The sequence below is a fragment of the Diuraphis noxia genome, unplaced genomic scaffold, assembly GCF_037042655.1.
Source record: "Diuraphis noxia isolate RWA-SAM2 unplaced genomic scaffold, SU_Dnox_SAM2 contig0004, whole genome shotgun sequence".
NCBI classification, from domain to species: domain Eukaryota; kingdom Metazoa; phylum Arthropoda; class Insecta; order Hemiptera; family Aphididae; genus Diuraphis; species Diuraphis noxia.
Window position 1 is genome coordinate 62,028,392 of NW_028301714.1, and position 26,343 is coordinate 62,054,734.

Sequence of the window (26,343 nt, forward strand, 5' to 3'; positions counted from 1 at the left end):
TCCGATACAGCGGCAGAGAAAAATGTGTTAGTTTTCGTTGTTGCACTCAATACAATATGGGTACATACATACGTACATATCAATAGTTATTGCTTATTAGTCAAACAAAATATATTATATCTCTTGTATACAAAGGTTTGTAGAATGACATCATCATAACTAATAAGACTATTCAAGTGCTTATATTACATATTATTACATTATGATGATGATAATTATATATTGTGTATAGGTACTGTGTCTATACATACGTAATTCTATTTCTAGCTAAATTACCCATTTCACTCGGCTTAAAATTAATCTATCTACATATCTATGGATTTCCATTTTGCTTCAGTTGAAAAATATAATACAAAAACAATTATAATTTTCATTTCATGATTATCCTACACAAAATGAATACACAAAATACTGGAGACAGGTTCATCTAAAAATGCTTAAAAGCCTACGTAAATCCAATATCGTTTAAATATAAAAGTAATCATACTTATTTTGTTCATAATGAACCTACTTGTTTTTAAATACAATATTGCAAACATATTTATACGATGTATCTTTTACTAATCGTTACAATATCTATATCTGTAATCCCTAATGGTAACCAATTATATACATAATACGCATTAAAATATTTGATTTTCATGATCCAAAACTTCATTCACGTGTGAGCCATACCAACAGCAACACATAAGGGCTGACAAATCGATGAAAAAATCTTGCCGAGTCTCTATGAATCTACATATATTATATATATAATATAAATATAGGTACATTTTAATATATACGGTCCAGTAGTCTGTGTGACTATATAGAAGACAACGTAATACATCAACATTAATTTTGCACAGATAATTAACACAATGTACAAATATTTGGACGTTTACGGACTAAAAACATAAAATAAACGCTGTTTGTGATTTCAGATTAGCTTGCGCTAACGGGCGTGTATGTGCCTTATTTGCGTTTGAAGGCGTCAAACAATTCTAGTTGACTATATAATATTCTAACACGCGAGTGTGTAGGAACAATATGAATATTATGATAGGTAAGTACTTACCTACATCGTATTATAATATATTAGTTTATTACATAACGATCAACAAAATATATGATATACGAAACGCGGCACAGAAATATCGCCACGGCAGCGTGTTTTTATATTTCCATGCACACTGCAGCATGCTTCCTTCATAAAAGTATTTAGTTGGTACTCGGTATGATATAGTATTATACACGAAGTCGCGGTACTATTATAGGTATATCTATATAAACATGCCCGGGACGAAAATATGTCGGAACCGAACGTTTTCCCCGACATGATGAATTCAAGTTTATTAATTATATAGTTCACTCGACGTACCTATATGTGTATGTGTGTGTATATATATATATATAATATATACATATACCTATGTAACAGAATAAATTACACACGATGTATATATAATAGTTTTCGTCGGTTCAAGGTCGGAGATGTATGTAGCCAGGAAAACGAGACCAAACCTCCGAACGCGCACACTCTCGGCAGCGCTGCACAGTTTCGTCTAACGCCCGCTAATGCACCTATACATAATGTATATTATTCATTTTTTTATAACGAACGCGTCGGGCCCTAAACAACGAGACAACGTCTCCGTGCCCACATAATATACTGAGTCGTACGAACATAATAATATAATACATAATGTGTATGAGTAGTACACATCACCAGCCACCGCGGACATAACCGCAGCGCACAGCTCTGCAGTGTGCGTTGGAAACGAACGAAATCCAAAAAACTCACGAATTCCCTTTGAAAAAAAAACCGTCGTTTACTTACTCGTAAAAAAGTGTATATTATTATGACGTGCGTAATATAGCTCTCCGCCGAAGTCTCACTCGCACGCTGTATAATATAATCAAACTGGTTATCGACGATCTCTCAGAAAAAATTTCGTTACACACAGCGACGGCCGTATTATTATAAATATACATACTTGGCGTCCAGTAGTAATAATATTATAACATATACGCATTGACCAACTACCATATAATTTTAACGACTTTATATTATATTATATATATTATATATATTATATATACGATATACCTACCTATCACCTACGCTACAAACATTTACAAATACCTAACGTAATAGCCTATAGGTACCTATACAATGTTATTAATTTATTACGGGGTTTTTTTTTTTTTTTTTAACTCGTTGCGGAATCTTTAAGTTAATGGCCGCCTGAATATTTGGTGATTTACGTGTAGAACACGACAGCGATCTTGCGCTAATCGCAGAGATATTAACACGAATATTCAAGCCCCGCTAAACGATGCTAATATTCTTATGGATGAATGACCGCTTGGAATTTTTAACGTACACCATGCTGTTTGTCCATACCGCGAATCATAGTCGCCTGCTCGCTGCGGTGCAGTGCTTAGTCAAGTAAAATAATATTATAATTACAGTATTACCCATATATTTTTATAGATACAATTTTATTCCCCACAATACCTAATTTACTTAAGTACTGCTCGTATATTATATACACTGTCAGATTATAGTTGGGTATACTCAAGACTGTTCTTTAAATTCCACACCTACTATTATTACGTATATTCATTTAAGTTTCGATGCATTAAAAATGCAATTTATTTTGTGTTTATTAATAATACAGTACATTAAGGTACATTATTTGAAATTCTTAGCACTCGGACGTTTATAAATAAATAATCATTTTTGATAAAATAAAAAATAAATTATTTATCATGAAAACTCAATATCATTTATCATTACATATTTACATAATATTCCATTCAACAGCCAAGAAGCTTAAAAGCCACATACACTGAGCATAACTATTATTGTTTATTGAACTATACATGCAATATGTATATACAAAAACCATCTTTATCTTTTTATTTACATAGCGGCAGGTTAGAGACGTAATAGTATCCCATTATTGGAATGCATCAAATGGGAGGTAGTGATTTGATTTCAATGCGAAATCAGAACTATATGCTCAAGACCACCACCACACGCATGGTAAGCAATAATAATAATTTTTTTCTCCGTACAAAAACAGTACGTTACGTTACGTGTATTATATATAAACGTGCAATTAACAATTTCAACAAAAAAAATTGAAATTTTACGCAAGATTATTACGCTTATATATAGTGCACGAATGACTGTTTTTAAATATGATATTTTAATATAAAAATAATTATATCTCATATAATAATCAACTAAATAAAAACGAAAGTGAACCCGTATATAATAATAATTAATAACTTAAAACAAAAAAATAATAACTAATATGACTGGGTAATTTACGCGATTGCGTTTAGTTGATGTTATTATGTGATCGACCACTATAATAATGGTAGATATTAGTGTATAACTGCTACTGTACCTACTGTTAGCTACAGCAAAGATACCGACCAATTATTATGTAGCATCGAAATGCGCGCTCCGTAATAGCCGTTATTAAAATACCATAAAAATCGTTACATTTTTTCCTACTCGAACGAAAATTGTTTTCATCATTTCTTATTTTTATCTATCTCCCAGTATATGTGCCGTGTGCAGGTGTATGATATAAATTATGACAATAAAAAAAAATCGCACAGCTAGACAACATCGCCAAGTTGTCGCCACAATGACGACGTCTTTATGTCCGTACAATGGTCCGCGTGTACAGAGATTATATTATTATTTTATAGTACACGCATAATATTATTGTGTATTATAGTGCGTATGATATAGTGTTAAAATACGCATTAACCGTCGTATCCGACTGAGGAACGTGGTTATAATTATTTTCGGCTAATTATTATTATATTGTTGTGACAACCGACCGCGGAAGACGAAGGGAGACCTATATATTATTATATCATAATGCGTGTATTATAATATGCTGGTGCGAGATCTTTGTTTGTTTACTTGTGGAATGTTCTACGTATGTATATAATTAATATATATATATATATAATATAAGATTTACATTTTACGTATGGTGATACAAGTATAATAACACAACATCAGGCTGCTAAACACTCAAGATCGTTGAGCTTAACCGGTCGAAACTTATATTATTTATTAAAATATAATAAACAGAGTCTGGGTGATTTTATTAACAGCAGTAAAAACTCATTAACTCATAGAATATTAAAATTTTTGAGCACTTCTTACTTTTACTTACTTTTATAATAACTGAGTTATCACTGCAGGTATGGAAAGGATTTTTGCTTTTTTGGGTGACAACGTATACATTTTTTATTTTATATTCTGTAACATAACATTTTATTTTATTTTAAAAATTTCAGTGCAAAAATACAAATTTCAAACGACTGTTGTTTAGATGAACTGAATACGCCTATGATCGTAAAAAATATAGAAAACCAAAATTGTTCATAGTTTGCCCTTGTGTCGGTCTATTACTTGATACTTCGCCCGAGAACTCACCGATATAGGTATCTTTAGTATTATTTTTTACACGTAACACACTCGCTGCACACACAAATATAATACATATATATTATAATATTATTATTATGTACAATACATGTACAATAATATTTCATTTTAGTTTATATGATGTCTGCGTGAATGAATATAACTTTGAATTACAACAACCAACCTACCCTCCCCCTACCACATCACAACAATCCTACCGAGGGCGCGACAACTGTCCAATACAATAATATGTTAAACGATCGCCTTCGGAATGACCGCGTGTGCGCCCTAATAAAGGACCCACTCGATATCTTGAAAGAGGTATTTCACTGGTATGTGTGTGTATATATTTATATACGAACCATTGTTGCGATATACATATATATATTTATATCGTGTATAGATACGACAAGCATAATAATATTATATTATATTATACATATATTATCGATAATGTGTTTCTACATAATATAACCTATAACCGGTGCGCACTGCATATATACATATAAATATACAATATTATGTTCCACCGTCCGAGGAATTCCGTTATTCTAGAACTAATTTTTTTTATCCGCGGTTGCTGGCTGGATGATGCAACTATGTATCATGATTATACGTACGCACTTATATACACGTCAAAAGGCGACCGGATAAGTTTATATGTATATATATATATATTATATGTATGTTATAATATTACATGTACGCATATACACACACACTCTGTGACCGCTGACCGACAACAATAAATTATCATTAAGTATTCTGGGCATGTCATCTTTACACGTGAGTCCGTAGTATCTATACAATATACATATATTTATATTTATAATACCGCAAGTATAATAATAATATAATACGATACGTTTCGTGGCCGTCAGAGGCGATGGATAAAACTACACGCGCAACCGTCGGGTAAGCAGTAGAAGAAAAAAATAATAATCATCGTCTTGTCGTCGATATTGGGTTTATCGATAATAATCCATTGTCACGTATTGTTTTGTTTTGTATTTTGTATTTTTTTTTATTGTGTCCAGGAAGTGTCTGAATACTAATCACGTGGAGTTTATTATAAACATACTTCGGGAGAAAGTAAAACACCGACATTTCACAAATTCCATCGTTTAACCGCGACACACACACACACAATCTCGGTTATAAATATTATAATATCGTATTAATTGCGTGTACTATATATTTAGTATTTACACCCATAATCGGATAATATTAATGTACTACGTACGACGTACTTAAACATACTATAATGATGACTTATTTTAAGTATCTAATAGCTTTTACATACGTTTTCGTAATTATATATTACTAACATTTATAACATCTGTGACACATGAAGTGTCGCACTGTCTGGCGGCTATAGCAGGTTTATCACCCTCCGCATTGAGTTACTTATTTATTTTTTTGGTATGATCTTAAATAATTATTACTTCCTACCTATAATATATATTTACATTTATATAGAATTATATTATTACTAGGTATATTATATAATTATATGTTATTAATTTATTATATACATATATTTTACAATTAGTTATTCATAGTATTTTCATAGCATTAATATTGATTTGCCCTGATTCAAATAATAATTTTTTTTGTACTTATTAAAAAATTGATTGATGATAATATAAATAATATAAATATTACTTTCCAGTATAATTAAATAAAGTCTTTAAGTTTAGGCATGAGGCGAGTAGGTACATTATATACCTAGAGATAGGCATTCGCGATACGAGAACGAATGCGATACGACACATCTTACTACGTATTTTAAAATGCAAAACGTAAAACTTTTAAAATGCTGTAAATTATAAGAATTAAGTACAGTCTGCTAGCCACATTATAGATCTTTCAAAATATTGAGAACAATCTAATTTGATGCGAGAGACTTATCGCATCAGCGTTGTGGTGCAGCGCATGTCATATAGGAATAAACATATTATATATTATAATATATACTAATACTAATTAATGTAGTATAAACTTATACATTTATTTTATCATACTACCTATAGGCTCTTTAAATTTTTCAATACGTCATGTACAGAGTTACCGATCGATCTTCGATAAATATATTTGGTTTAAGTATATAGATTCAGATTTTCTGTATAGGTAAATATGGATAATAAATGTACATATATATATATATATATATATATATATATATATATATATATATATATATAATACATATATATATAATGCGAATGATAATATTATATATTTACCACTTATACTGATTTTTACTTGGGTATATAAACTTCATTTTGACAAAAAAAAAAAAATTAAAAACCGTTGAACGGGTGTCCGATAATATTGCCTGTGCGTTCACAAAATATGCAGTTTGGTTTGGTAGTTCTGGAAAAAATATGAGAGAAAATTATCGTAGTTGTTTACATTATAATATTATAGGTGGTGCTCGCTCGCGATTTCGAACTGCACGGCCCTCTGCATAAGTTTCTAAGTTTCGTTATCGCTGAAAGGAAACCGTTCACAGCACAGTGTTTAGTTAAGTATATGGTGATATAGCTATAGTTTTGTATTAATTATTACAGCGATCGCGACAAAAACTTGAAAGCGCGTCCCAAAACCCGTCGCCGATGACACACGTAATCGAACCAGTATAGTAAATTTCAACAACCAAAACAAATGACGGTGTTGAGTTTATATTATATACACATTATGTACATACAACAAATGTAAATAATATATGAATATTGTGAATTCTATATAGGTACACGTACTTTAAACTCTTATAATGAGTGATAAGAACAAATTCTCATACTTTCAAAATGCAAATATTTTTGTTTGGTATATAAACTGTTTGAGAGTTACAGTAGGAGTAGGTATATGATACAATATAATGGAAATTATTATTTATTAGTGTCATTTTCTAAGCGAATACAAAATGCAAAATTGCAAACCTAAAGGTTATACAAAATACAAAATAATAACCAACTTACAAATAATTTAGGTATGCAGTTCCTTAAAGTATTAATTTTATTTGCAACGTGTTTCTATTATAGAAAATTATTAGGTATTCTTCGAATTTCAATTAAAAATATAATATTCAACGACTACGGATCATATTTACTGTGTGCAATGAAACGGTGAATAAATGCGAAACATAAAACGACATAACAGTACAATATAACGTTAATTATAAAAATTTAGTGCAACTTCAAAATGCATGTAGATTATAAAATTATACCTAAAGACTTTAAGATCAAAGGCAAATGTTGTGCGGTGTACAACTTTAAATACAACTTTTGTTGCGTTACACGTTCGAACGTTATTATGCTCTAGCATGTGATAGTTATAAAATATTTACACGATGGATTTAAAATATTCCGTACATGTGTTGTTTACTATGTACTGACTATATACTGCAATTCTGTGTTCCAGTCGTTCGTAGCCCGTCGAGTTATGTGGTTAAACTTTCTGTATATATACGCATGCACACGGAACACGGCCGCGGCACTCACAGTTTTATTACTTCAAATTAGCGCGGGACATGGGAAACGTCTGTGACTATAATAATATATATCTATATAATGAAAAATGAAGAATTTATAAAAAGCAGAATATTATCGGCACTTTTTTTATTTACATTGTTGTAAAATGAAAAAAAATTCTAAGCCCTCTCATCGTCTCTATACATTGTAAATTATATAGTATTATAAATTTATAATCCACGATATTGTTTACGCATTCTTACCACATTTATGCTTTTATATATAGATCACATGGGTATTTCTTCGAAATAGTTTGAAACGTCCAAGACTGTACATTTTACAATACATAATAAATTGACTACCTGGTGATCCATTAAACGTAAGGCTATCGTATTTTAAAAACTATTAACGTTTTAAAAAATATATTATTACTTTATCCAGTCATGGTAAAAAACAACATTTTCTAAAAAAATCAATGTTTTTATACTCTTTTTAATGACAAATACATTTTTAATTCGTTATTCCAAAATAGAATATATTACATTGTATTATCATAATTTAAATTCTTTTACTGTGTGATTTAACTTATCCATCATACAAATGTACCTATGAATGAATCACGCATTCACAACTGTTATTATGCTCAGCCGACATAAGTTATTATTTGTTAATATAGGAACATTAGTTATAGATATACCTAAACATGTTTATTACTTTAAATACGAATACTTTAATAGTACCATAAAAATATAAATATATAAGATATACAGTGTGATCACCGATTTAGGGAACACTGAATTTCTCGGCCGGATTTCTTTGGAAATTTGGAATAAATCGATTTTTTTACAAACTGGTGGTATATGACTACACATTTTTCGATATATTTCAACAAATTTTGAGAATTTAGTCTGCGCATACGCAGTAAGAACTTTTTTTAAATAGCAACACCTATTTTTAACACCATATTCGGATTGGCCTATTTTTTAAAGTAATTTTAATGTGTCAACTATGGCTCTAAGTTCAATATTGACTGAATAAGAGCCATGTCAATTTTATTAAATAATACATTTTTTTAATTATTTTTAAACATTTATAATTAATTCTTATTAGTTACTTTTTGAATATTTGTACAAATTTTTTTTTTAGAAATGTTATAAACAAGACTAACATAATATGGATACAAAATTAGTAGTATATATTTTTATGTTCACAGCCAGCTTTTACACGGTAAAAAAAAATGTTCAAGCGGAAATGTTCTACTCCGTGAACACTGATTTACCGCGTAACACAATACGGGGATTAGACAAAATTGTCCGTCTAATTTGCACATTGCACAAAAATATTTACCGTATCAACTATTTTCCATTTACCACAAACAACAAATTTATCCATAAACCATTTTCCCTCATATACCCGATTTAAATGATCTCTAATAATATGAGCATTATGAGCAGGAGCTCCGTCGTGCTGAAAATAGAGAGTAAACTTTGAACAATTTATTTAATTTATTGTGTAATTATAAAAAAACTATTGTTCACTTATACCAGTTGTACCTAGTTGATTTTTAATAAATAATTTTGTATCCATATTATGTTAGTCTTTTGATGAATATCATATTTTCTACATTCTACATATTGCCCAAGTTCATGGATTTGCGAAAAATTGCACGCGGTTGAACGAACGAAAAAATAACTAATACGAATTACAAACAAACTATGTATATTAGCCTGTATCGTTTTATTTAATACCTATAATGAATCACCGATAAGACAGTGTTATGCTATCGTCGCGCCTAATAACGAATGCGCGTAAGACAAAACGTATGCCTCGACCTACCTATAATATTATAGAAAATGTGCCCGGCCTTCACCAGCTATTTATTATCATACTTAATATACGCGCACGGGTATTCCACTTGACCGAGTCGTAGACTCGTCCGATATTTCCATCCATAACATTGTTGTGTACCTAATCATAAGGTAAATAGAATATACCGAGAATGTATATATGTACTTACATATTCATTCTCGGTTATCCTGTATCCACGACGAGTCCTCGAATCCCCGTCGTATACATTACGATTTGACTAATTTTTACACGTTAAATCTATAACCGTGGTCTGTGTGCGATGTGTTCGAATCTATATAGGATCTCAGCAATCGAAAAAATCAGTTACGGATGCTTATTAGTCCACCAGTTTTCCAAATCACAATTTTTTTTTAGACAATTCCTTTAGTAACATATTTTAAATAATAAATAGTATTATGAATTATTTGAAATGTACAGTTTGGAAATAAGAGCAAGTTATTATTTCCTGGTTTAAGTATGGATAATTTGTTATCATACGGAAATTTTAATACCTCATAATTATAAAAATAAACGTACAATATAATTATAGGTAACTACGAGTTAAATAACTCAAATAAAACACAAAAATTAAATGATTTAAAATTTCACAAAATATGTAATTATGACGTTATAATTAATTGTCGCTAATAACCGTGAGACGTAAGTTATTAATCCTTAATTATAGTATTATTGTCAATTTTATAAAACTATTTAATTAAACATTTATAAAAATAATTTGCTGACTCGACCAACTAATTATGAAATGATTTAAAACACTGAGGTATCAAACGTCCTATATGGCTAATGACAAAGGTCAAAAACCAAATATCCTATATATATCTTAATATTTGCCACATTGTTATTGTATGACAGGACGATTGACGAACAGTCATACTAGTGTACCTATACATATATTCTTAAACATTATATTTTTGTGAGAGCTAAACACCCTCTAATTGTGCCTATGCATGTAACATGTAACCTGCCTGATATAATAGTATTATTGAACCCATGATATACGCCACTGCAGACACGCGTGTACGGTGTACTTATATCTATTTATCTACCTAACCGAAAATGCAATATTAAAATATACATTGCTGTTGGATAAAAATTATTATTATTACTTCTTTACAAGTATATGTATGCGCGTAATATACATACGCGTCTTCGTCCTACTCGAGCGTACGCCTATATTATAAATTTATAACCCCCCGTGCCGGGCCGAACCGGTTCTACGCGCGCGATTGCGGTTAAAATGTGATTCAACGTTGTTTTCGTATATTGTGTGTACAATCATTCTTCGATTTATCTACCCCGCGTGGAATGTTATTGTGTTAGTGTGTGTTTGTGATTAATAATTGGCGCAACTTTTGTCTTTGATATTATTTTGTTGTCATGCCTACGTGCCCTATGCGCACCTAGCGTTAATAATGTTAATATTATTTTATCGTATTCATCGTCGTATATAATATACGCGTGTATAAATGAACCGTGATTTTTGTCATAAATAAAAAACACGTCTCGATTGTTTCTGCCCCTCGTCTCCTAAACCATCAGCCGGTTAAGCCCCAAAGAAAATAAAAAATCTCTACGGAGTGAGGGTGCGTGTTAAAGTAGCGTATAATAATATCAAAATTATCAAATACGTATATAGCCACCGGTGGTTAAATAATAATAATAATAATAATAATAATGGTCGCCTCGGGAGAGGAGATGCGCGTTCGGAAAACAAAAAAATAATAGAAATAATAATAAAAAAATCCGAGAAAAAAAAGGTTTGTATATGTATAGGTTTAGGTACCTTCGACTATGCGCAGGTATGTACATAATGTGTATTATAGTTATATATTATTATTATATGTTTATATCAGATCGACGACGATTGCGTTGTTTGATCAGAATATGTATGTGTGTGTATAAATACGCGGTGCGAGAGTGAGAGACCTAGTACGAAAGAGGATCGGGTGGGGCCGTCGCGGGGGAGAGGGGTTGGCGGTTATGGGCGCGGGGGTGTAGAGGGGGCGGGGTCACGAGCCGACGACATTCCTACGTTGCTTTGGAGGGAGCGATCCGGCCCTGGAATGCGGTCGACCTTTTTCCCGCCCGTCTACACACGCACAAATACACACTCACATACACACACACTTATACACACGCCGGATCCCCAGAGACCAGGTGCGTGACCAGGTGCCGACTATACAATACCTATACACACACATACACATGCAAGCACGCGTAAACACAGGCACTCAAACACAAATGTGTATATATGTGTGTGTATGCACCGCAAAGCGATGTATGATGAACGCGAAAGCCGGGTACTGTGTGTGTGCGTGAGTACATAATATTATATGAAAAAATTGTTTAAATCGCAGCACAGAAAAAATTCGCGTGTCGATGACGTAAACCGAAATCGATTCCGAGGTGGTGGCGCGCGGCGGGTGTAGTGTGTATGCGCACAGGTGTATAATAAATGCATTACTGTATATAATAACATTATACACTTGGATTATGCTATATTACAAAAAGGATGATACGTCCAGGGCGAGTAAAGGTCGTCATCGTCGTACCTGTAGATTGTCCTCTCCGTGCAGCACAATATAATATATATACACATTACACACACTCGTACCGTACGACCTGTAGTCGTATGTGGAAATCTGCAACATTTTGACAACCAATCTCCCAATATCATGCTTGTCTCTTTCTGCCCCGAAGCAAATTAAAAAAAACACCAATAACTACTTAACGGAAACACAAGCCTCCCACTCCAGGAACACGAAAAACGTTTTATTTCAACTAAAAACCGACGTACTATTTTACCCAGTTGTTGCACTGGATTCCAATCTTATATACGTATTTCAGGTATTCTATAATAATATTAATTTTATTTCGACAAACAAAAAAAATATCTCAGTGAAATTCCTGAAATTCTCAAATATACCACACTATATGATTATTACAGTAATCAACTTAGGCACCATCTAATGGTTTTATGATTATCCCAGAGATTCAAAAAATGGATTTGACTTGATAGAAATACCTATACAGACATACAGTTTATTCTTGTCAAAGTGACAGACATTGCGTCATGTGAACTGTCTGAAAAATATAACATTTTAGTTTTACGCGTCATTAAAACGAAAATATGCTGTAATATTATAAACGTGACCTATTGGCTATCACCTATGAATCTCTTATTTAATTATTTTCTGATAAATTACTATAAGCATTATAAACTATTGTTTGTATATACCAATCCAAACATACTGCATATTTATAGTAACATTTTTTACACGTAAATCGTGGATATCATAGAAAAAATTCATAGTGGATACAACAATTGTTATTATAAACATACACTTAGTGAAACAAAAAATGTAAGCTAGGTAATGCAATAGAAATGTAGATTATTTAAAAATTCAGAATTCTTGCTATATAGTATATAAAAACCAAGAAATATTTAAACCTATTGATTTTTTTTCACAATCAAGTATGTTATGTATGGTGATCACAAAAAAAGTTTGGTATAGGTCATCACATAAGTAAGACTAAAAAGAGAATTGATTTTTTTAATTTAGTAAACTTGGTGATTATCATCAGTTTCAACAGTAAGAAGTGTGATTAAAATATATTGTTAATTGGATAAATAATTATATAGGTACTATTGTATTTATCATTTTAGACTTATCCTAGCGTGGGACCTTTTTTTTACGATAGAACATTTTGGAATGATTATAAAACAAATGTAAAGTTTTTATGATAAAATATCTTCTTACACACCGATATTCAAACGCAGAATAACACCTTAAAACAGTGCTGTTTTCTACGGCCACCTGATGGAGAGCATTATACCACTACATCAGGTTGAAAGGTTAATTTTTTTTGTTTCTATAAGTATATAAATGAAGCGCAGTTTGTATAAGAAACTAATTTGGTATAATATAAATGTAAATGTGCTAATAATAAAGGTCATTAATCAGTTTTAAATTTTTAATATGTACATATATTATAGGAATGTATAGACGTATAGTATTCTATAATAATTCATATGTGTAATGTGTATATATATATATATATATATATATTTATATTATTAAATCTTAAAATTCGTATTTTTTTTTGAGTAATAATGTCAAACAATCGAATACCGAATACTGCCATCATACTATTACCTACCCAAATGAATTATTGTCTTCGTCTTATACACGCACGACATCGCGAACGTTTGTTCACTAGTTGGCAGAAGTTGCAATAGTGTGGTGTTCATTTTGATATTTGAATAGTATATTAACCTATTATCAAACTTTTAGAGAAGAACATTGTCAGTGCTTAAGGCCATTTTTTGATATTTTCATTTTCAAGCAAGATACGCAGACCACCAACGTCAAATGTTTGACCGGTGTACTAAATATTTTCGAAGGACTTATAAAATAAGTATTCCTATCAAAATTTCATAAATTACAAATTCATTTTACCAGGCCCCTGAATTCCATGTACAACACCCCCCCCTCTTTTGTGGCCCTGGTCTTACGTATTACGGTTAACGAAGCGGATATGTTTAAAATTCTTCCTTGGTAAGGTACAAAATTTGTTCAATTTCATTATTTTGATAGATAGGACGATGTAATCGTACGCTGCATCAGTGGCTATGAATATCATTTTTTAAAATTTTATTTATTTATTGTTAATCGCGCACGCACCAGAATTATTACTCGTATCATGTGTCGAATTCTGCGTTTTTAATGTTAAGTAAACAATTTTTTTTCAACTCACCGTTTTTTAGAGACAACATGCAGTATGTCTCATGACACACTCTTATGTGTACAATATACATAAATATAAATGTGGTATACCCATGCGAATGAGCAAAAGAAAAAACTTATACATTATACGGTTCTCGGTAAATTATTATTAATTTTTTATTTTCTTGTCAACGGCGACGAAAACGGTTTTGCAGTATCTTGCATTATATTATTATACATAACGTACATCTTAATAATATATAGTTAATAATTTCAATGAACCTATGTATATAGTGTCTATGTAAGATATCGCCGTATACGGGTGTCCTTGAAAAATCGATATTCGATGCTATATTTAACAGAGGGCCATTATAACAACGTTAAACCATTTAATGGATCTGAAAAGTGATATAATATCAATAGGACGCTAATTGCGGTTTAGCCAAAAGGCTTAGAATAATATTATGTTCGTATGCGTTTTATTATGCGTGTACCTTCCAATATTTAATCCAACAACCGTAGATCACGTGGCTAATTAACTATTCTGGAAGATCAAAAGCGGAGTTGTGAGACTACCGTACTATGCGATGACAACAACGCGTTGTTTTCCTCGTTGTTTTGTTTATATCATATATTTATAATATATATAAATGGCTATAACATGTTATATATAATACATATTATGTATTATACATAGCATTATGTTATATCCATCTTAAGTGGACATATAAAAACACATAGAAGTGTGAGTGTATATAGCAGCTAATTATGACTACATATACTATATTATAGAAATGTCACTACTCGCCGCCACGCACCTCATGTTTCACATTATCAATGATTCTGAGTTTGTAATATTCGTATATATTTACGCTTATGAGGAAATATACCTTCCTAATAAAATCAAACGAGGGGATTCGTCGTAAAATACAAAAGTTGATGTAAGCTATATATTTTGATATTATTACGTAGTGTAAAAGGTTATATACTATTCAAATTAAGAATTAACCTATATAATGATATGATGAATGAAAAAAAGAATATAAACATAATGAAACCGATTTTACTTTAGCCCATTATTAATGTAATGTAATGCTTCTTAATAATATAATATATGTATGCATATTTGTAGGGATTATTAATTATTATTATTATTTATGTGCGTATGTTATACATTTTTTGTTGTTACAGTGGGGTGTGCGGAGCAGCTATAATATAGGCGTTGGTGGAGGCGGTAACATGTACATAACTGTGTGCAGCAACCAGCGTGCGATAAGGAGAGACGCGGACCATAAATCTCCATCAGATCGAGTTACTGCCAAAACAGGTATTCGTGTTGAATAACTATTTTTCCGTCGTCGGACCACGCGAAGCATCCGTCGGTCGAGAGACGACCTCCGAAAGGCGCGACGACGGTCGTTAAATTTCGGGATTTGGGAGTCTCCAACGCGTTTCTTATATTACAACAACTATAAAACAAAACCCATTTATTACCGTTGGAATTTTCTTGTGTTTCTAACTGCAGGCTTTCGAAAATATATTATACCCGTGTAGGACGTAGGCAGCGGGTACACAATGCGTGCGCGGACAGGGTGACGACGACGGCGAGGGCCACGCACAACAAGCGCGTCGGTTGTCCTCACCAGTATAATATAGTGGTAATAATATTATTTTATAGATACATGACAATATTATTATATTTTGTTGAATTCCCAACATTGTACGGTTTTAAGCGTGTTATACCTTAAAGTACCTACGCGTATTACATCGGCGTTCAGTACAGGCGCGTCCCTGAAAGATGAGGGGGAATGGGGGGCGATCGTCCCCCCCATACGTCGGGCGATGTTCTAGTTTTGTTGTACAAAATACCCATAATTCTTAGGTACATTTTTTTTTAAACTTGTCTATATTTTTTTGATATAACAATTTCTTTTTTTTACTAATTTAATGACTACACTAATTTACTGATTATACAAACCGTAGTATAAAACACGATTAACTATCTTTAATCGTGGTATAAAACATATTACTATATATTTATTTTTATATTATGCACTCTTCCAGTTAGTGTAACAACTGCAGAATGCAGCTTCTCAACTCTTTGCAGGTAGCATTTTCACTCGTAGTTATAAAAATGGTATGAATACATTATTTTTATACTTTTATTTAAGCTCTTTATTAAACTATATATACTTTTTCTAAAACACAATTGAATTTTATATTTTAAATAGGTACTTACATAAAAGTATACAAATTATGCATGCTGTAAGCCTGTAAATTGTTCATAACAGCTTATGCTTATTATTGGTTTGCTGTATTGTTTATTAGATTAAAAAATTTGGTTAAGAAACCGAATGACTGAGTAGAAACTCACCAGATTTTCGCTAGCTATTAAATATTCATTGAACTTAAAGTATCAATATATAGATAAAATTATTGATCGCTTTGCTGCTTCGATCAAAAAAGTTTTGGAATTTGATATATATCTAATTATAAATTTAAAATTATTATAATTACTAATTTTACCTAATGTAAAATTAATGAATAAAAATTAAAAATTAAACTATTTTACTGTATTTATATGATATAAACTATATAGTACCTATGTTGTTTAAGTCAATAAAATTTTTAAAATTTATTTTATTATTTCACCCTCTCCCCCATAGCCAAGATTTGGAGATGCTTCTGGTTCAGTATCACTATTCGATGAATATATCAAACCTTTAACACTGCGTGATGGAGAAATAAAAAATTATAATAAAAATTATCCTTCACTCCAGAGTGTAGTTTCAAACCTGCGAGCTCGTTCTCCTCTCGTATATTATAATATTATTATTATAGAAAATATCTGTTAATAACACCACATGCGTACACTCACAAACACACACACACACACACACATACTTTTTTATATTCTAGTACCTACACACGCGCCAGTCCAATGGATATTGTATATGTATGCGTATAAAGTGAGAGTTGACACCTTGTTATTGAGATTCCGACGTGTGTTTGATATTATATGAATATGTGGATGGAAACGACTGAAACGAGTTTATCTCTCTCCTATAGATTTTGACATTTTGTTCGCAAACGGGCCTACTAAGAAACTAGTTCGAACCAACGACTTTTAAAAAACGCTGAAACATTAATAATATAGGTAGAGCGGTAGAGGTACATCCACAGTAAAAGCGTTATTATATTATTGTTGTTATGTTACTATGCTGCACCAGACGAAAATATAATAATATATCCGACCATATGAAACCTTTTGCCGGAATTCGCAGAAAAATAGAAGGACGGACATTCATTATTATTATTATTCCATTGGCATGGACCCCATCCAGTTGCCTATATGGCGCAGGTACAAAAAAAAATAAAATAATGCCATTTTAATACGTCAACAGAGTCGTGTATGTTTATTATATACCCCTGTTTCGTCGTTTTCGTTGTGGTCCTACACACACCCACACGCATTGTACCAACACGTATCATACTCACGTTCGAGTGTCGGGTAGGTTCAAAAGATGATTTTTGAAAAACAGACTTATAGTATAGTCTCGACGTGTCTCAAGTGGTGACCGAGGTAGGGAGAGGGTAACGCAATACGCGTCTATTTTCTCAAGGACGTATATATTTATATTAAAACTATATGCAGAAGCCGTACGACAACAGACGTAGTTATTCCGTCAATGAGTCGTCCCGCGTGTTTGCGCGCGTGTTCATCATAAACAACAACGCGTGTATACATCAAGTTATAGTATCCTCGTAATAAATACACGACGACGTGATAAAAGGTATGCTCATGTGTGTGTACATATTGTACCTATATACAGTGTGATCGATTTTAAGGCGTCGAAATCAGCGGGGATTCACTCAAATCGGCCACAAGTACCAAGTACCAAGCCCCATATCATCAATTATTATTATTCTTACCTTCATGTGGGTCTTTTAGTGACGGAGACGGTCACGTCGTCGACCGCGGTCGTCATCGTCGTCGTCCTGCATCATCGCAGCAATCAGCAGCTATCGGGTCATACGAGACGATGATGTGAAAAAGGGTGGGCAGGAGTGCACCACTGCGGTTGCCGGTAAAACGGTTTTGTTGCGCACTTGAGCGTAATACGAAAAAACGAAATGATAAACAAAAATAAAAAACGAAACACGCGGCACAACAGTTATCATACACGCGCGGGCGTGTATATTTTTATATTAATATAATTCTGTCAGGCGTAAAACGTCGTCACTGATGGGTGGCGGATACAACAGGGATCGAGAGGAAATGGGCGCGAAACAGCAAAATATGGCGATGACGGAACGGAATGACGCGGATGACTGGCACGACGCGCGGGGCTCGAGTTTGTGCGACCACGGCGAGCGGTCGTCTGGCGCGCGCACCGAACTGGACGGACGGGCTCGGCGTTGCCCGACGACGAGGTGATGATGGTGGTGGTTACCGTGGTTGAGGTGGCGGTGGTTGTAGAGTAGGAGGACGACGACGACGGCTACAACTTCTATGACCGGTACCAAACAAAACTGAAACCGAACGACTACAATAATACGCGACGACGACTATGCGTATTATATCTACACGACCGACCGACGGCCCCGTCAGTGGCGGTTATGTCGATACTACATCAGAGGTTCTCAGAATGGATTTGACTGGTGGTCTAGCTCTTCTGCGGTCTACCCCGGTATGTACATTACCTTTATCGTGTATTTATAATCATAAAATATTGTAAAATTTCTAAAATATACAATTATAATATTACAATTTTAAATTACAATAAATATCTAAATTATAATTTTTAGTTTTAATATAATACAAAATGATTCGCCGAATAACAATGCTCACCTTCTTATATTATTTAAATTCTGTTTTTTTTTAAATTTTTATCATTATTCCTATAATAAAGACTATATAATATTATTTAAGTACTAGGGTGTATGAAATTTAAGGGTTGTTCTGTGCTGATAAAAACTTTTTAAACTGTAAATTATAAGACCTTAAACAGAATGCAGATTATTAATTTTTAAATGTTGATAAATCGAAATTCGAACAAGTATAGTTACTGAATAATAAAATTGTATGTACCTACGTTTATGTACCCTTTATCTACTAGGGATGATAATATTATGATTTGAGAACTAGTAATTTATGAATGTAATATTTTTTTAAATTTTCTAAATTTTACATTTATTTTTAATTTGATGTAAAAATAAATCAAGGATTAATATCTTTAATACATAAAGTTTAATGACTCAAAAGCAAGTCGTAAGTCGTAGATATTTTTATTTCATTGTAGATACATCAACATTTACAAAAAAACTGGAGTGCTTAGCAATTTACAAATAAAATAGTAGTTTGCTATTGAGAAAAATAATTTTGTATCACCATACTATATTGAGAAAGTCTTAAGAGTAAATAACAGTGGTATTTGTTGTCTCCGTCTTACCAGTGCGTAATATAGCAAATGTACGCTCAGAAGAACACTTGTAGCTCCTTTAGTTTAAAAATTACAGTGAATCGAGTGAATCGACCTATTATGAAACTTGATGGTAAGAACATTATCTGTGTTTGTACATTGGTTTTTATGATAATTCAATTTTTAAGTGAGTTATGAGCATTTTTAATGTACTGTATATTATATTATGCTCATAACTCACTTAAAAATTGAATTATCATAAAAACCAACGTACAAACACAGATAATGTTCTTACCATCAAGTTTCATAATAGGTCGATTCACTGTAATTTTTAAACTAAATGAGCTACAAGTGTTCTGCTGAGCGTACATTTGCTATATTACGCACTGGTAAGACGGAGACAACAAATACCACTGTTACGTACTCTTAAGACGCTATTACACCCACTGCACATGTGTTGTCTCCATATTACAAGTGCGCAACATGGCAAATTTTACGTTCAGCGGATCACGTTTAGCTCAATTAGTTTAAAATTTAGAGTGAGTTTACCTCTTATAAAAATTAAAGGTAACATTATTATGGAGGGCTTCTCATAGGATTTTTATTATATTATAATTTTAAAGTTAGTTATGAGTATTTTAAAATTGTAAATTGTTTGTATATCTTAAAATACTTATGACTCGCTTTAACGTAAACTATGATTGAAAATCGTAAAAATTGGAATAGGTTTTCGCTAAAGATGACTGACAAAAAAATTCTCAATCACAGCTTCACTTTCCAATTTTTCAAGAACATCAGACAAGTACAAGAGCGCGTCTACAATCCTTCGTAGATGGCAGGTGGGTTTGGGTGACAGACCCAGAAGACTGAAATATATTGTATATTATTATAAATTGTGAACTGTGATGGTGTACCTATATAGGTACATAGGTAAAAATCAAGTTAACGGCCTAACGGGTGTATAATCACACTATATAATTCGTAAACGTTGTATACCGGTACTCAAATTGTATATGTAATTTTGAATATTTGTCAAAAAATTACAAAGAACCTCTGATCCGACCAGTTTGGGTAAAAGTTGTTTCATACTATATACTAGCTGGAACGTGATATTAATAATTGCTTTACTGATCTTACAAATAAATTTGGAAGATGATAAACTAGGGCAAAAAAAATTTTACACTACACAATCTGTGACAAAATCAATTAGATACATTATATACAAACTGCGACAATTTATTTTATATTTTATATACCTTCTATATATTACATTATATAGTATAATAGTATATATAGTACCTAAGTCCTAATAGTATATATATATAGTATATAGTATAATAGACAATAGTATATATAGTACCTACCTATGTAAGTATATCGTTTAATTAATTATTTCTAGAGACTTCTATTGAGTATCTAATGTAATATGCACACCATAAGCATTTAATAATACGTAGGTACATGTTACAAGATTGTAGCGTACAAACGTTATCGATCATGAAGTTAAGCCACCGATAAAATACGTAGGTATATATAGCTGTCACCTGTCATAACACATATTATACTTAATTAAACGATAAACGTATATATCATCGCGTGTTGTATCGATATATGTTATATGTATATTTTGTAGTAGTGCATATTGTTGTATTTATTTAATTGAAAGCAAGGTATTGATATAGAAGGTATATATTAAAATAAATTTCACAGTTTGTATAATGTACTCGTATCTATTCAGTTTTGTTTCAAATTGTTAAATATTATTTTTTCTGCAGTTTACATGTACCGCCATAAATGTATACAGTCCCGATGACCACCAATAATGTGTTAGTGAAAATATCTGGGTATCTGCCGATATTTTAATTTTTGTCACAACTGGTCCATGCCTAGCTATATTTGCGGGTCAGAGATAATATAATTATAATTATAATATACCTGCCAATTACCACGCGAATACATTTTTTATTTACGCGTGTTACGACTGTTGAAGGTATTTATGTCGCGTATAATTGCGTACGTGAATTTTATAACGCATTGAATAACTACAAACACGAATTACGACGATATAATAGTGTAAGTCAAGGATAAGCGAATAATTTATACGCGTTCACATAGTGTATTTATATACATAGTATATATATATTGTTTACTATAATACAGAGTATTATGAATGTGTATAATAATATATTATATAGGAGAGTTATTCTGCAGGTAATAATATCGCTAGTACCTACCTATATAACGCGCTGTTTATACTATTATAAATATTTAATAATATATGTCTAAATGTAAATTGCTTGTATACAATATATTACAAGATTTTTATTTATTTTTATGTAATCAACTTTGCTTATAAACGGCTCATGGAGTTATAATACTGCAGAATAATATACGAGAAGCAACATGACAAAAATCATCTGTGTGTAATAAACTCTAAATAATATAGGTAAGTACCAGACGTACCTATTAAAACTACTTCTTATAATTTAACGAATGAGTATGCGATGGTTTATCTGATACAATAATGTTTTTGTATGAATTTATGATGAAACGCGAGTTTTTGAAAATGTCTGGGTAAAACCTACACAGCATCATTATCAATGGGCTGTAATTATTGATAATTTGAAAAGAACATTTTTTTTGTTTTCTCAGCTCCAAAACTATAGTAATTTTATATTGATTGATATAATTTTTTTTTCATAATATTTTATATTGTATAGTTTCTTTAAACCTATTGGCTATTATTATTGTATAGGGAAAATTAACGAAAACTGTCAAAAAATGTTAATGAAGTCTCAACGTTTACAGTGGTTTTTCTTTCGCTGGATGATTTTTGTCATTTCAGTACTCAATATTATGATTTCTGACACTAACAATACGCACCAATTATTTTTCAGTGACTTGCGACTTCAAGCAAGACGAGTACTCAACTTCCAGTCCCCTTACCCGGCCCGACTCTTTTTTCCGATAAGTAAAATAATCATCGTATAAACGGAATACGCGTGCACTGATATAGTTCATGGTGAAGTATATACGAAATTCTTGTGAGACTTTAGACCTCGGCTTGAGTAAACGATAGGCGATATAATAATATAGTTTTAAATATTCGCTCTAAGCGTGTGCAGGAAACAGTCTACCTGATATGCACCACGCACGTACATAGTATAGGTACATTGACGCACGCTGCGTATTTTATATGCACTATGCAAAGATTTCAGCAAACACAAAACAGACGTCAGACGACATTTTATTATTTTAACGCACGTATTGATGTCGAAATTGGCTTTTTAATACAGAGGAATTAACTAAAATCACTGTGCATTCAAAAAGGACAACAATAATTTATTTTCAACACGTAGTTTTAATTATTGGAAAAAAACTTTAAATAAACCCATAATAATAATTACAGTCAAGATAAATGAAGACATTAGAAGACATTATCGCATTGATTGAATACATTCAATAAATTCATCATAACAGAGTATACCTATGGGCTATAATAAAATAATACGATTTCTATTTGTATGTATATCGGCTTTATCTGTAATTACCTAGCTCTAAAAATCCGCAGGTCTGAATTTTTTATCAACAAATCTTCGCTATATAACCTGTGTCCTTCGCTGTTACTCCTCAACCCTAGGGTATGCATACGTGCATATATGATTATGTAAATATATTATATACCAACGTATGTTTTGGTTATTAGTTTGGTGTGTTTCTAAATTTACAATGCAAAGTTATGTACACACGTTTTTTTTCGATTCTACGTACTAATTTATGATTAGTGTTATTTATTTTGAATGTTATACTACATCAACATTAATTACAAAAACGTTGCATATTTTAATATAAAAATTATAAATTCGTATAGATTTGTAAATTTCTAATTATATTTTTATCTGAAACTATTTTGAACATAACATACAATTTGTAGGTACACCTCTCATAGATATGTATGTAATGATATTTTAGTACTAACCAAGTACTAAGTTGTAGGAATAAATGCAAATCTATGCACCAATTGTTACCGATTATGTTTATCTAATTAAAATAATGTTATAAAAAATAACTATTTCAGAACTAGATAAGTAGAATATCAATATCAATATTACAATCGTATTTGTTTTTAAATTAGAACTTTTTTTATTGAATTGCCTTGCGTTGAAGTTCCTCAATGTAATAAAATAGAATCTTAATACAAAAGTATAAGTCTAGGATGACAAAATGTATTTTATTTTGTTTCGTTTTGTGATGTTATTATAAATAATTATTTGAATACATGAAGTATAATTGAAATACAAAATATTATCATTAAAGTAATTAAAAACATTTGAAAGTACTGTGTAGGTATTTTAACAAATTAGGTCAAAATTTGCAGAACTTTCAAGTTCTAATGCTTGTAAAAAAATGAGATTTTTAAATTGTTATAATGAGAAACCTTGTATAATAACTTATTAATTTTTTTTGATTTACAAGCAAAAGTTCCAACTTTCCGTGCTCAGCCACTGAACGGTAGCTCCAATTTTGTATTTTTTTCAAATTTAAGGTTTTAGTGTCCATAAAAGATACGAACTTTCTATAGTGAAAAATACCGTAATTCTTATTTTAAGCCATTACAATAAAATATATTATAATTATGAAAAACAAGGTAAGTACTAAAAATAGTTATTATTTTTTTAATAATAATATAATCTAATAAGACTGAATAATTAAAATTAAACTATACCAGGGTGTTTTTTATAAAAAAAATGTAACCGTTATTATTTTATTTATTCGCATGTCGTAAGATCAGAAAATATTTTTTTATTTTTTCTAAAGTATATCAGAGAATATCTAAACAAATTATATTGTAACTCCCTTATTTTAATTATGGATTTACCTTAATAACTTATTTCCATTTCTGATCATTTTTATTAAGAAGCAAAAAGTTTTTTTTTTTAACTTGAAGTTTGGTAAAAATCATTTGAAATAACACCACATACGAAATCATATATCAGCACATTTTCATAAATGAAGTAATTTAATACAGCAATATAAAAAATTAAACATTTTTTGTCTTCATACAAGTTTATGTTGCTCACATCAGTCATATATATATAGCCCTCACAATTATTGAAATATAGGTTTATTTTAATATATTAAGACCAAGTTTTAAAATCATTTAGTCTATCTCTGAATACGACGTAATATCAATTTCAAAGATCGCCTAGATCTCGTTCTATATACAAAGTTACGACGGATTATTATAAACTATACTAACACTATTGTTGGTCGTTTTTAGTTCAAGGTTATGTCAATGCTCAATTATACTGACCTTATACATGTTTTCATAAATTGCTCGAAACTGCGTATGCCTACAATACTCTCGAAGTAAGTACTTAATTTTTCTTAACTAAATAGTTCAATAATGTAAACAGAACATATTATATAGCTATTGTTTATCCAACGATTTTATTGAACTCCTTTGAAAAACGTTGATAGCTAATAAATACGTTTATCGAAGATATTTAAAAAAAACTATCTTTGAAGACATCTTAATACATTTACTGTTTTCTAAATATAAATTGTAATTCATTAATCACGCATATATAATAATATATGAAACACAAATAACACAATGGTGTGGTAACACAAATAAATAAAGTAGGAGCTGGGTAAATAATATTATAATGTAATTTGTAAATACTAATATGCATGATTCATACGTCAAAAGTATTATCCACTATTTTGTTTATTTCGTTGACTTCCATTTGAAATTTGTCCGTAAAATAGATAAGTAGTCACACATAGATAACGAACTGCTATCTACGGGAACGTATTACGTATTATTCTATTAACATTATTATAATTAATATTATATATAAATATTATATTATTATTATTAATATTATCTATTTACATTATACATATATTATAGACATCCAAAGATACAGTGTTACATGCATGATGTATTATGTACCTACCCACGACCTCGATTATATTAATCGGCACATACATCAATCTGTGGACGGATTAGATTCATTGTCCAAAATATTATCTTCGATAAAATCACCGATGCCCACGCTGGGACGAAAAGTTAATTAACAACCAGATAGCAAAACAGCGATGTGTACCTACTTTTACAGTTTTGTTATACTTCTTGTTAAAAATCAAATGTAATAGGAAACCGTGTCAATATCGTAAAATTGAGCGGCGTGCTTGCCGTCCATATAATTGTTGTGCAACCGTTTTGCGTGAAACCCATCGAGCGTGTCAAATGAATCGAAAACGTCGTTGGTTTTGTAGGTATCATCTTTTTCATTGATTTATATGCGTTTTCGTGATGAGAGATCAATAGCTCCAGTCATATCTATAGACTATATAGAGTGTCTTTTATCCCGGACTACGCTTTTTAAACACATCTTTAA

The 26,343-nt window shown here is 31.2% G+C and overlaps 1 protein-coding gene and 1 long non-coding RNA gene across 4 annotated transcripts in view; one reads left to right on the plus strand and one right to left on the minus strand.

Annotated features, from left to right (window-relative positions):
* Window positions 1–18,886, minus strand: part of ex (FERM domain containing expanded) — a 32,398-nt gene extending 13,512 nt beyond the window's left edge. For 2 of the 3 annotated variants that reach the window (XM_089227703.1, XM_015516072.2), the window contains exon 1: window positions 18,447–18,886. In XM_089227703.1, the coding sequence (XP_089083829.1) occupies window positions 18,447–18,452 (6 nt within the window). In that variant the 5' untranslated portion in view covers window positions 18,453–18,886. Of the gene's footprint in view, window positions 1–4,190; window positions 4,277–18,446 lie in introns of all 3 variants that reach the window. The other variant, XM_015516073.2, reaches the window with a different exon arrangement.
* A 141-nt stretch (window positions 18,887–19,027) lies between these two features.
* On the plus strand, window positions 19,028–23,700 carry LOC149056303 (uncharacterized). The gene is made up of 3 exons (XR_016191743.1): window positions 19,028–19,204; window positions 20,663–22,382; window positions 22,834–23,700. It is a non-coding gene; the product is annotated as an uncharacterized LOC149056303 (long non-coding RNA).
* Window positions 23,701–26,343: the final 2,643 nt, after the last annotated feature.